Source organism: Xiphophorus hellerii, chromosome 8, assembly GCF_003331165.1.
Source record: "Xiphophorus hellerii strain 12219 chromosome 8, Xiphophorus_hellerii-4.1, whole genome shotgun sequence".
In the NCBI taxonomy this organism is placed as follows: Eukaryota; Metazoa; Chordata; class Actinopteri; order Cyprinodontiformes; family Poeciliidae; genus Xiphophorus; species Xiphophorus hellerii.
Genome location: NC_045679.1, coordinates 26,533,412 through 26,546,195, shown reverse-complemented (window position 1 = coordinate 26,546,195; position 12,784 = coordinate 26,533,412). Strand labels below are relative to the sequence as shown.

Here is a 12,784-nt window from a genome sequence, read left to right as displayed (position 1 = left end):
AAAAATATCTAAGACGTCTTTCACTCATTACTCTGACATTTGGCAAACAAAAATTATTTGGGTAATCTTGACTGACCTAAATCAGAAAAAGTTTAGTCTGATTCATTGTTAGAATTCCTTCTTTCATACAATATGTGTAAATATCAAGTTTCACCTGCGCAATACCTTGAATGTAATACCTTGCAATACCTTCTCAAAGAGAAGTCACACTTTTGTATTTCTTTGACACTAATTGTCCAGAGAAAGCCGGGCCTGGTATCTGCTCCAGTCAGGAATAGATTGCGTGTTTGGGAACAGATGGTGGGAAGGCTTGGCAGCTTCCATCAGATTTTCTGAGACTCCCAATTAGGCCTTTACAAATTAGTCAAAGTGGAGGCGACGAAATATTGTTTTCTGTCAGCAGCAGCGGGGTTCTGGATGTGCGAACGTCACTTACGCAGACCCACGGGTGCTTCAGAGCCTCTTGGGCAGTGATTCTCTTGGCAGGGTTGATAGTCAGCATCTGGTTGATTAGATTTTTAGCTTCAGGAGTCACTGTGTCCCACTCTGGAGAGGGAAACTAATCAAACCCATACATACACACACACACACACACACATTCAACAAATATGTAAGCAGCGATATTTTTTCCATCTCAAGTCAGAGAAAAGCGAAGGAACAAACAAGCTCACATCGTACGCTCCGGCTTTGATCTGCTGGTAGAGCTTGTGCTGGTCTTCGTCCCAGAACGGAGGGTACCCAACCAAAAGAATGTAAAGGATGACGCCTACACACAGGAATACATCTGTCTAGAGTGACGGGCTAGAGAACAAGGAGGCGGCAATCATGACGACGTAAACATAGAGCTTACCACATGCCCAGATATCTACAGGTTTACCGTACGCCTCCTTCCTCAGTACTTCTGGGGACAAGTAGCCAGGTGTTCCTGCAAAGCCTGCAAACAGAAACAAAGGGAAAGTAGGATGCACATTCTTAGCATTAAGGTTTCGTTTTAGACGAAGAGCAGGTTTTTTTATGCAGGAGATGCTTCTTACAGGTTCATCTCAAATGATTAGGATATTGCGTAAAAGTGAAAAATGTCAGTCATCTCGGTAAAGTGAAATGGTTCATTTTTATCGAGATTCACAGAACATAGAGTTAACGCCGTCACACATAAACTAGCTAAAAGATTCCTTAATAAAAACATTTACAGGTAGATGACTCCTTGTCAAAATGAGTCAGAACACATTTAGAGACAATAGCATCTTAGCTTCATGAATTTCTGCATCTGGTTCCACGTGGCATGAATTCGATCAGCCTGTGGTTCTGCGTAGGTGTAATGGACGCCCAGGCTGCTTTGACAGCTGCCTGAAGGTCATCTCTCTTGTTGGGTCTGGTGTCTCTCATCTTCCTCTTGGCAACAGTCCATAGATTCTCTAAAGGTCAGGGTAATTTGCTGGCCAATCAGGAACAGGAACATGGTCACTGAAGCAGCTCTTGGTACCTTTGGCATTGTTGATTGGTGCCAGGTCCTGCTGGAAAATCAAATCATCTCCATTCAGCTCATCAGCAGAGGGAATCATGAAGTGCTCCAGAATGTCCTGGTAGACGGCTGTGTTGACTGGACTTCAGAAGCCAGTGGACCTGAACCAGCAGATGACATGGTGACCCAAACCATCACTGACTGTGGACACGTCACTCTGGACTTCAACCCAAGTGGGTTCTGGTCCTCTCCACTCTTCCTCCAGACTCTGGGACATTCCACCAGCTGTTTGCTAATTGCTGCAGGCTAATTTGAAGGAGTTGAGTGGGAGGAGTCGCGGGGCAGATGTTTGTGACTCACATGCATGAAAGTATCAAGGCAACACACCGGGTATGTTAACATATTAATGCCCCTTTAAGTGAAACAGGTATGAGTGTGCAAAACCTTCACCTGTAGCTAATTGTTGTATGAACTAAAAACAAGTACTGGAGATTAAACGGTAAAGATTGGTTTCTGATTCTGTCTCCATTTTTTCTCTATTTACATAAATTTCTAAATGAATTTATTTAATAATATATTAAGTTGATTAAATTACACAATCACAACTGAACCACATCATTATCCCTTTGACTTGCACGACAGTTTCATCTGGGGACTATTTAATAAATCGTATTTAAGACTCTCCTTCTTTCCGGTGTTTAACTGGGATTGCCTCCATTCCTCCAGAGCTGGAACCTTTCTGCCGCCGACTTATCTTTAAAGATTAAACGATCTGGCTGCCTTCGCTCTCAGAGGCAAACTGTTCCTGGTGAGTCTTAATGAGTTCCCTCCACCCACCGGCAGCATTACAACTCCAGCTTCCTGCCTCCGCTGGTTCAATCGGCGGAAACTGTTTTACTTTAACCTCAAATATTGACACGTCTGGATTTCGTCTGGCTCGTCTCGGCGCTGAGCGGATTTGGAGATGGCGGACGAAGACATCTTAATCAGTTTGCTGGCAGCTATATTTGACGGAGGAGAGATTAGAAAAGTGGGACTCTCCACCCGTCTACAGAAAAGGCCAGCTTTCAATGTTTTAATACAGAGAGGACCGGTGATGAATTGGGTAGAAAATAAAAAAACAAAAAAGTAATAATAATAAACATGTCCACAGCAAAGAAAGCGAGTGGAGAGTTTTTCCACTGCAGCTAAGAAATGCTTCAGATAATCACAGCAGTGAGTGCTGTTCAAAAATAGATGACATCCAGGCAGAGCTTTTACTTTGGCGCAGCCTCTTTATGCATCTTTGCCTTGGCTCTGGACCGACAGGAGGACATGTAGAGCACTTATTTCAGTTCGTGCAAGCACTTTTCATCTCTGTAACTCATTTACGTTTGCTTCCTGAACAGAAAACCACCAACTTTGTTTTAAAATTCGTTCTTATTATTCTTTAGGTAATATATGGGAAAAATACTGCGGAAAATAGAAGATCCAACTGGATCATTTGTTAAGAGGAGAGGAAGAAAAAGTGCTCAGAGGAGGAGCTTGGTCCTAGCAGGCGGAGCTACGCTCACCCACACGGCTGAATGGTTGCCATGGAGATTAAAGGATTTCTCAAACATGCATGCAAGTTTCCATATTTCGTTTATTATTTAGCAGATGAAATAAAAATGCCACAGGACGTTTATGTTTAAATGCAGTTTCTGTAGATATTTCTTAAAGCTGCAACATTTAACAGCTAACTGCTCATTAGTGACTTTCCGCATGAACGAGCTTATTCACATGTGATTTTAAATTAACTTCTTATTTAATGGAAACACAGCAATTGTGAAATTGTGTTTTATTGATATTAGTAGAATATAAACAAAGAATTGCACACATTTGTAATGGAAACGCAGCTATTTATGAAATATAAACCTGTGGTTGTATGACTTCACCCTTTTGGATGATTTGTATATATATGTGTGTGTGTGTGTGTGTGTGTGTGTGTGTGTGTGTATATATAACTTACCAAACCAAGCCTGCTGGTCTCCTTGAACCTCTATAGCCAGTCCAAAGTCAGCCAGCTTCACAGCTGCGTTCTTACACTTGCTGGCCAGCAGCAGGTTCTCCGGCTGCAGGCGCAACAAACACCACAGACAAACAGTCCCATCAGTACTGCAGGGTGGAGCAGAACGCTGGTTTTGTTAACAGAGCCCGGCTGGGATCTGAGCAAAGCAGTCCGCTTTGACCGGCAACCGGGGTCAGGAAGGAAAAACTCCACAACGTCTGAAGAGATCAACAACCTGAAGAATTCAGCGTGGCTCGGTGGAGAACGGACTTTTCCACATTCTGTCACCATAGCCACAATGTTTAGTGTGAATTTCAACATTTCAGCACACTTTACGGCAACCAACTGCCTTCAGAAGCCGCCTCTTATTTATTTTTCATTTTTAGAAGTGGTAATGTAATAAATAGCGCATTATGTAAAGTGATATTGTGTTCATCCTAATTGTTGTACTTCTAATAACAGTCATGGTGTAGATCCCATATATGAATTTAAATTGAAATTTTGGTGACTAAACGCCAAACTTTTGATTGTTTAGTCTCCTTTTCAGATTCGCAGTCTGAACCCTGAGCGACGAGGCAAAATGATTCAAAATGCATTCAGGGGTTTTATTCGATTATTGCATGACGCAGGTGACGCAGTGATTTTATTACATTGTTACATAATGCAGCGGTGCGTCGTTGTGTCCACTGTGTCTTTTGTATTGTTTCTGTGTATTTTAGTCTTTCTTTGTCATTTCCTCTTTTTCTGGTCTCTGCTTTTATACCAAAACATGAGTTATTTACGTCCTTCATGTCTATAAAACGCCTCCATGTTTGTTTTGCAGGTCTGTTCTTTTGATTTCTTCCAGTGTGTAAAACCTGATTCAAAAATTTTAAATATTTTCAGTTGTATAATTAAAAACAACACATTTACATTGATAAAAACGATCCCAATCTGACCCTTGCGCCCCAAAACTCCTGCTCCCTTATTGTTTTCAGAAGCAAAGGAAAAGCAAAGGAAGCTGTGAAGATTAATAATAGCTGTGGACGTTGCAGACTGACAGATGGGGTTTAAAGCCTTTTTGCTGTTTTCTTTTAATTCAGGATGACAGAGGACAGCTTATCTGTTTGAGGTAGTGGTGTCTGTGCTGCTCTGATGCTGAGTTAATGATGAGACCGAGGAAAGACACACTGACTGATCCGATGAATCAAACAGTAATCTGCCTAAAGAGTAGCAGCTAGCTGTGTGTTTACCTCCAGCTGGAGCACTCCTCATTGCGGAGGTTTCTGTTTAAAGGAAGTTGTTCCTTTCTACTCTCACCCTGTGCTTCCTCTGTGGCGTCAAAGCAAAATTTTCGTGCAAACTTTTGGTTTTATTGGAAGACGTTTTAATTTCTGGAATCTGACTATATATGACAACTCACCAACAAACACCCCAGTGGGAATCAGATGCAAATGTTTGGGATTGTGAAGTTATACAATGAAAAATGAATCGCAATATTTTTGGTTTATTTATCCTGTAATAACAGAAAACAAATGAGGGTCATATTTTCACAATTTTACTCATTTACAGTACAGACCAAAAGTTTGGACACAACTGTGTGTCCAAACTTTTGGTCTGTACTGTACTTCTAAAAGTTTTAAACTAAATATTACAACTTTTAGAAGTGAAAGTTTTAATATTTTACATCTGTGACTTATCAAGCAAAATATTATAATTAGGTAAATATTTAGTTTGAAGTTAAATAAAGAGTTTGTTAAAAATATTTAGCTCATTTAGCTGGCTAACTAAATTTTTAGTTTGGATTAAATATTTAGTTTATAAACTAAAATCTTTAGCTAATTTAGTTTGCATATTTCATTTGCAGCTATATAGTTACTTTGCCAACTAAATATTTGGCTTATTTGTCTTGCTAACTAAATGTTTAGACTGGAGACAAATATTTAGTTTGTAAACTAAATAAGTAGTTAGTTTGCTAATTAAATATGTAGTTTAAAACTGTAACATTTATCACTGAATAGTTAACATGATGGAAAATGAACCCCAATTGTTTTCTCTTGTGGCTAAATAAGAGAAATAATAATAATCCCAATTATTGGTGTTAATTTTTGACTGTGTAATGATACAAACCACAACTTATACATCTGAGCTTAATTCTGAGTGAAACCGCAAAGGGAGTGAATACCTATGTAGTTATTATTTTTAAATGTTCAATGTTTATATGTATAATCAGGGTGTAACGTAAAATATGGAAAAAAGTGAAGGGGCTTCTGGAACGAGACGCTGAACTGGTCAGTTTGAATACCAGGCTAAATGAAAAGAGAGAGGGCAATCACGGTATTTTGGTCATTTCCTTTTCTCCATCCATTATCTGTTTTGGTGAAGGACAGGAAACTGAATATCACAGTAATAATATCACAGCCACTGAGCCAGTAAATATCACAATAATAATGCTAACAATGACTTGAGTTCTAGCTGTTTTTAAAGTTAGGTTCTACCACAAATGAGCATTACTCATTGTGGTGTGGTACAACTAGACCAGGCTAACTACAGTGAGCTTTTAAATCCCTACATATGGTGCTGGTTTATTAAGTCTCCATTCTCTTTCTTCTGGCTTCCTGCTCTATACTGACCAAATAACCAAATAAATCTTCACCTTATGAACTCACACTGGTGCTTTACTCTCACTATTTCTTCTGTTCTATTTATTTGTCACCACTGTTCTACAAACTTTGACTGCGTCTTTGGTTGCTCAGGTTAACTCAGGATCCAGATGTCGCTAATAATAATTCAGTTTCCACTATTGTAATAATCAAAATAAATCTATTTTTGTAATACATAACTCATATTCCTTTCCGTAACGCAAAGAGCTGACCGATACAGAGAATCTAGTCCTTCTGATAACTGATAATAAGTTGTTACGAGGTTACTATGGTAACATGACAGAGCTCATCGAGCAGAGTTTGTAAAACACGTGAACTTTCACAAATCAAAGGCACAGCGTTCCTTCCCTGTCTATAATGTTTATATTTCCATGTAAAACACGGTTCATCCTCCAGCTGGTGATGTGTTGGTTTGACACGCATTAAAAATAAATGTGACATCAGCGTATACAATTTGGTTATTAAATGAACACTTTTTATTATCGGGTTGCTAAGCAAACTGTCGGACTAACTTGTTAAAAACTTGTTGACAAATTTCCTCCCATGTCCAACAGGGATGTGACAGTTTACTGACACGCCCTTAATTACGGCTCTGTGTTGCTATGGTAACATGACATTTCCATTTGCTTGTCCTCTGCTGGAAAAAAAAATCCCACGTTATTAAAAATGAACGATGTCTTGGAAACAGTCTATTTGGTAGGAAACATGCAGCATAGTGAAGAGCATCCACAATAACTCAGATTGTTGGCAACATCTGTATTTCCATGCATTCGGGCCCAGAGACGTGCGCAGACATGCTGACTGTTGGACACGTCCACTACACTTACCACGTCTCAACATCCAGCACCAGTCAGACAAGGTGGACAAAGAAGGAAGAAGGAAGAGAATCTGCAAAGTTTCAGCAGGTGAGAACTTTCTGAAATATGAGCATCCGTCACCGACTGGTACAGATTTCTGGTTTAGTGAGAGTCTGCTTTGTATTTCACCATCACTTTTTATTTCATTTTCTGCTGGTAGTTTTATGGAGTAAGGTCGGTGTCAATATGAAATGTACGCGCAGGAGTCTGTTTCATGTTTTTCAACTCGCACACGTGAAATCAGAAGTAAGATTACAAGTACCAATCACAAATGCTCGAGTGCAAACCTTCGACCCTGAAGCTGTCACGACGACATGCATGGAACATCGATCGAACGTCATACTTCACTTCTGAAGGAAATGCAGACCCTTCATTCAGTTTGAAAATGAAGATTCAGTGGCTTCCTTGAAAGTCCGAGTACGGTCAACCAGAAAACTGTTGAGGTTTTAACTCAGAAATGAAAATTCATCAAGTTGATTTAACAACAGGAGACTAAATGTTTAGTAAATGTTTACTACACCTGTCGGTGGAACTGTTGATGGGCAGTAAATGCACTCATCAGTAAGCCTGTCGGAATAAGCAATGAATTAACTGATCAATTAATCGCATGACAAAATAAATTGAGCTCAATTTCCATCCATCCATCCATTTTCTTCTGCTTTATCCGGGGTCGGTTCAGCGTAGGAAAAAAAATGGATGTAAACTTTTTTCTCTATTTCCTGGCTCCTGAACAGAGTAAGAATGGCTCTTTACTGTTTAGTAAGCAAAAATAATAATAAAAATCCTCTCCTGGTTGAGTATTTTTGGTGTTGTAGATTCAAAGCAAATGTGACTGGAAAAAACTGCTTTAAAGCCTAAAATAAGGATTGGGGCTGAAAGGATTAATCTGATTAATCGTGATGAATCGATTATTGAAATAATAGCCAACTAATTTAGTAATTGATCAATTAAGTGGAGTTTACAGACAAACCAAAACCCATCCATCCATCTATCCATCCATCTATCCATCCATCCATTTTCTTCCGCTTATCCAGGGTCGGGTCGCGGGGGTAGCAGCTTCAAAAGGGAGGCCCAGACTTCCCTCTCCCCAGCCACTTCTGGGGGGAATCCCGAGGCGTTCCCAGGCCAGCCAAGAGACATAGTCCCTCCAGCGTGTCCTGGGTCTTCCCCGGGGCCTCCTCCCGGTGGGACGTGCCCGGATCACCTCACCAGGGAGGCGTCCAGGAGGCGCCTGACCAGATGCCCGAGCCACCTCAACTGGCTCCTCTCAATGTGAAGGAGCAGCGGCTCTACTCTGAGTCCCTCCCGGATGACTGAGCTTCTCACCCTATCTCTAAGGGAGAGCCCAGACACCCTACGGAGAAAACCCATTTCAGCCGCTTGTATCCGCGATCTCGTTCTTTCGGTCATGACCCAAAGCTCATCACCATAGATGAGGGTGGGAACGTAGATCGACCGGTAAATCGAGAGCCTTGCTTTTTGACTCAGCTCTCTCTTCACCACGACGGACCGGTACAGCGCCCACTTCACAGCAGACGCTGCGCCAATCCGCCTGTCGATCTCCCACTCCCTTCTTCCCTCATTCGTGAACAAGATCCCGAGATACTTGAACTCCTCCACTTGGGGCAGGACCCTCCCCTCCCCCCCGACCCGGAGAAGGCACTCTACCCTTTTCTGGCTCAAGACCATGGCCTCGGACTTGGAGGCACTGATCCTCATCCCGGCCGCTTCACACTTGGCTGCGAACCGCTCCAGCAAGAGCTGCAGATCCAATAGGTGATGAAGCCAATAGGACCACATTGCAAAAAGCAGAGATGTGATCCTAAGGCCACCAAATCGGATCCCCTCAACACCTTGGCTGCGCCTAGAAATTCTGTCCATGAAAGTAATGAACAGAATCGGTGACAAAGGGTAGCCCTGGCGGAGTCATACTCTCACCAGAAACGAGCCCGACTTACTGCCGGCAATGCGGACCAGGCTCTGACACCGGTCATACAGGGACCTGACAGCCCATATCAAAGGGCCCGGTACCCCATACTCCCGGAGGACCCTCCACAGGGCTCCCCGAGGGACACAGTCAAAGGCCTTCTCCAAGTCCACAAAACGCATGTAGACTGGTTGGGCGAACTCCCATGCACCCTCCAGGGCCCTGCCGAGGGTGTAGAGCTGGTCCAGTGTTCCACAACCAGGACGAAAACCACACTGCTCTTCCTGAATCCGAGATTAGACTATCCCTCCTCTCCAGGACCCCTAAATAGACCTTGCCAGGGAGGCTTAAGAGTGTGACCCCCCTGTAATTGGAGCACACCCTCCAGTCCCCCTTTTTGAACAGGGGGACCACCACCCCAGTCTGCCAATCCAGGGGAATTGCCCCCGATGTCCATGCGATATTGCAGAGTTGCGTCAGCCAACACAACCCTACAACATCCAGAGTCTTAAGGAACTCCGGGCGGATCTCATCCACCCCCGGAGCCTTGCCACCAAGGAGCTTTTTAACCACCTCGGCAACCTCGTCCCCAGAGATTGGAGAGCCCAACCCAGAGTCCCCAGGCTCCGCTTCCTCAATGGAAGGCATGTTGGTGGGATTGAGGAGGTCTTCGAAGTACTCTGCCCACCGGCCCACAACGTCCCGAGTTGAGGTCAGCAGCACACCATCCCCACTATAAACAGTGCTGGTGCTGTACTGCTTCCCCTTCCTGAGACGCCGGATGATGGACCAGAATCACCCCGTAGCCATGTAGAAGTCTTTCTCCATGGCCTCTCCAAACTCCTCCTACACCCGAGTTTTTGCCTCAGCAACCACCTGAGCCGCATGCCGCTTCGCCTGCCGGTACCCATCAGCTGCTTCCGGAGTCCCACAGGCCAAAAAGGCCCGATAGGACTCCTTCTTTAGCCTGACAGCATCCCTCACCGAAGGTGTCCACCAACGAGTTCGAGGGTTGCCGCCACGACAGGCATCGGCAAACTTGCGGCCACAGCTCTGATAAGCCGCCTCGACAATGGAGGTACGGAACATGGTCCATTCAGACTCAATGCCCCCCACCTCCCCTAGAACATGTTCAAAGTTCTGCCGGAGATGGGAGTTAAAGCTCCGTCTCACAGGGGATTCCGCCAGACGTTCCCAGCAGACCCTCATAACACGTTTGGGCCTGCCAGGTCTGACTGGCTTCCTCCCCCACCACCGGAGCCAACTCACCACCAGGTAGTGGTCAGTGGACAGCTCCACACCTCTCTTCACCCGAGTGTCCAAGACATACAGCCGCAGATCCAATGAAACTATGACAAAGTCGATCATTGAACTGCGGCCTAGGGTGTCCTGGTGCCAAGTGCACGTGTGGACACCCTCATGCCTGAACATGGTGTTCATTATGGACAATCTGTGACAAGCACAGAAGTCCAACAACAGAACACCGCTCGAGTTCAGATCGGGGGGGCCGTTCCTCCCAACCATGCCCCCCCAGGTATTACTGTCATTGCCCACGTGAGCATTGCGGTCCCCCAGCAGAACAAGGGAGTCCCCAGGAGGAGCACTCTCCAGTACCCCCTCTAAGGACTCCAAGAAGGGTGGGTAATCTGAACAGTCGTTCGGCCCGTTAGCACAAACGACAGTCAGGACCCGTCCCCCCACCCGTAGGCGGAGGGAGTCTACCCTCTCGTTCACCCAGGTAAACCCCAACGTACAGGCACTGAGATGGGGAGCAACAAGAATGCCCACTCCTGGTCGACGCCTCTCACTGTGGGCAACTCCAGAGTGGAAGTATGTCCAAGGAGACTGGTTCCAGAACCAGAGCCATGCATCGAGGTGAGACCAACTATTTCTAGCCGGAACCTCTCAACCTCACTCATTAGCACCGGCTCCTTCCCCACCAGAGAGGTGACATTCCACGTCCCAAGAGCCAGCTTCTGCAACCGAGGATCGGACCGCCAGGACTCCCTCCCTCGACCTCCACCCATCTCACACTGCACCCGACCCCTTTGGCCCCTCTGATAGGTGGTGGGCCCATGGGAGGGGGGACCCATGTTTCCTCTTCGGGCTGAGCCCAGCCGGGCTCCATGGGTAGAAGCCCAGCCACCAGGCGCTCGCCATCGTGCCCCCCCTCCAGGCCTGACTCCAGAGTGGGGCCTCAGTGACCAGCTTCTGGGGGAGGGAACACGAAGTCCAAAGTTGTTTCTCATCATCGGGGTCTTCGGGCATTGCTTTGTCTGGTCCCTCACCTAGGACCTGTTTGCCTTGGGTGACCCTACCAGGGGCATAAAGCCCCAGACAGCATAGCTCCTAGGATCACTGGGGCACTCAAACCCTCCACCATGATAAGGTGGCAGCCTGAGGAGAGAATTTCCATTTTGTTTAATATTTTTGGAGGGTAATTTTATTTACAGAGACTTCATAATCCATTTTTATTAATGGTTTCAGTTTTTGTGGGTTTTATTTCCTTTTTCTCTACTGGTCTTAGTTGTTGTGTTTTATTTTGGATATTTAAAATGTCATCCAGTTCCAGCATGGAGTGTTATTTTGTACAAAATTAAAGTTCAATAGTTTTGCACTATTATGGCATTTTCAATTTATTAGTTGAAAACTGCATCAAAACGAGAGTATTATCGTTTATTGCAATCATTTCCAGTAACAATTTATCTTCCAGCAAACTTTGCTGTCGTGACAGGCCTGGTCACCAGTATAAATAATTTTCCTTCAGCTGAATAAAGTTAGAAAATGTACAGATGCTCTTCCTTTGTTCAACAACTGACTCGCTTCTCCTGAACTGAAAACGGTAGTTCACAGTTCACGTCTCCTTTTTTTTCCTGATTTCAAAACTAGAGAGACGCACACTGACACACACGCCCACACACACACCTACACACGCCTGCAGGTGACTCACCTTGAGGTCTCTGTGTACCACCCCCATCTGATGGCAGTGGAGCACGGCCTCCAGGATCTGCTGGATGCAATGACTGCATGCAAACAGCAGGGGGAGCAGGTTAGTCCAAACACACTCAGGCCCATCTCATCTCGGTCACATTCATGCAGAGGCTCCAGTCAGCCACCACGATCCCCCAACAACACACACATACACACACATATTCCCACTGAGAAGGATCACTCTCAACACACACATACACAACCTGCCTGTGAAAAACTCAGACAGGCAACACACAGTGAGACGCTGCTCTGCGTAGGAGACCCTCAGTCTAACCTGCGTTTTTCACAGTAATTTATTCACAAACAGCCGCAGCGCCACATTTGACTTCCAAGTTTCAAGCCTCTGCTTTTTGAAAATGCCTACCTATACACCCTCTCTCTCTCTCTCTCACACACACACACACGGTGTCTCACGCATACTCACTCTCTTTTGCTCTGAGGCTCAGCGGGTCCTGTTGCCAGGACCGACAAGAACTGATCATTTGGGTTTATAGTAGTGCAACAAGAATCCCAAAAGCAAAAAAAAAACAAAAAACAACCCTGCAGACAGGCAGACGCTCACGAAGACAGACAGACAGACAGACAGCAGGCACAGGCAGATTGTTTTAAAATCACAGGCATGTTTCAGAGACACGAGCATGTAAATGCAGGGACATGATACGACACAATGAGACACACACACCTTGAGGTCCCTGTGCACTATGTCATGTTGGTGGGTGTAAGACACACTGTCTAGAATCTGATGGATACAGTGACTGCGGAGACAAAACGACAGGGTGAGCAGCAGGTAAAAGAGACGACAAGGAGAAGGACAGTGTGGGGGGAGGGGGACAAGATGGGACAAGGGAGTCTTCAAGAAAGAAAAAGTGACACAGT

General features: G+C 44.8%; 1 protein-coding gene across 5 annotated transcripts in view; it reads right to left on the bottom strand.

Annotated features, from left to right (window-relative positions):
• camk2b2 (calcium/calmodulin-dependent protein kinase (CaM kinase) II beta 2) overlaps positions 1-12,784 on the bottom strand; it is a 54,882-nt gene that overhangs the window by 23,066 nt on the left and 19,032 nt on the right. For 4 of the 5 annotated variants that reach the window (XM_032569681.1, XM_032569678.1, XM_032569682.1 and 1 more), the window contains exons 6-10: positions 11,868-11,940; positions 3,453-3,555; positions 851-934; positions 672-766; positions 437-559 (exon numbers count right to left, since the gene is read on the bottom strand). In XM_032569681.1, the coding sequence (XP_032425572.1) occupies positions 437-559; positions 672-766; positions 851-934; positions 3,453-3,555; positions 11,868-11,940 (478 nt within the window). Of the gene's footprint in view, positions 1-436; positions 560-671; positions 767-850; positions 935-3,452; positions 3,556-11,867; positions 11,941-12,590; positions 12,664-12,784 lie in introns of all 5 variants that reach the window. The other variant, XM_032569679.1, reaches the window with a different exon arrangement.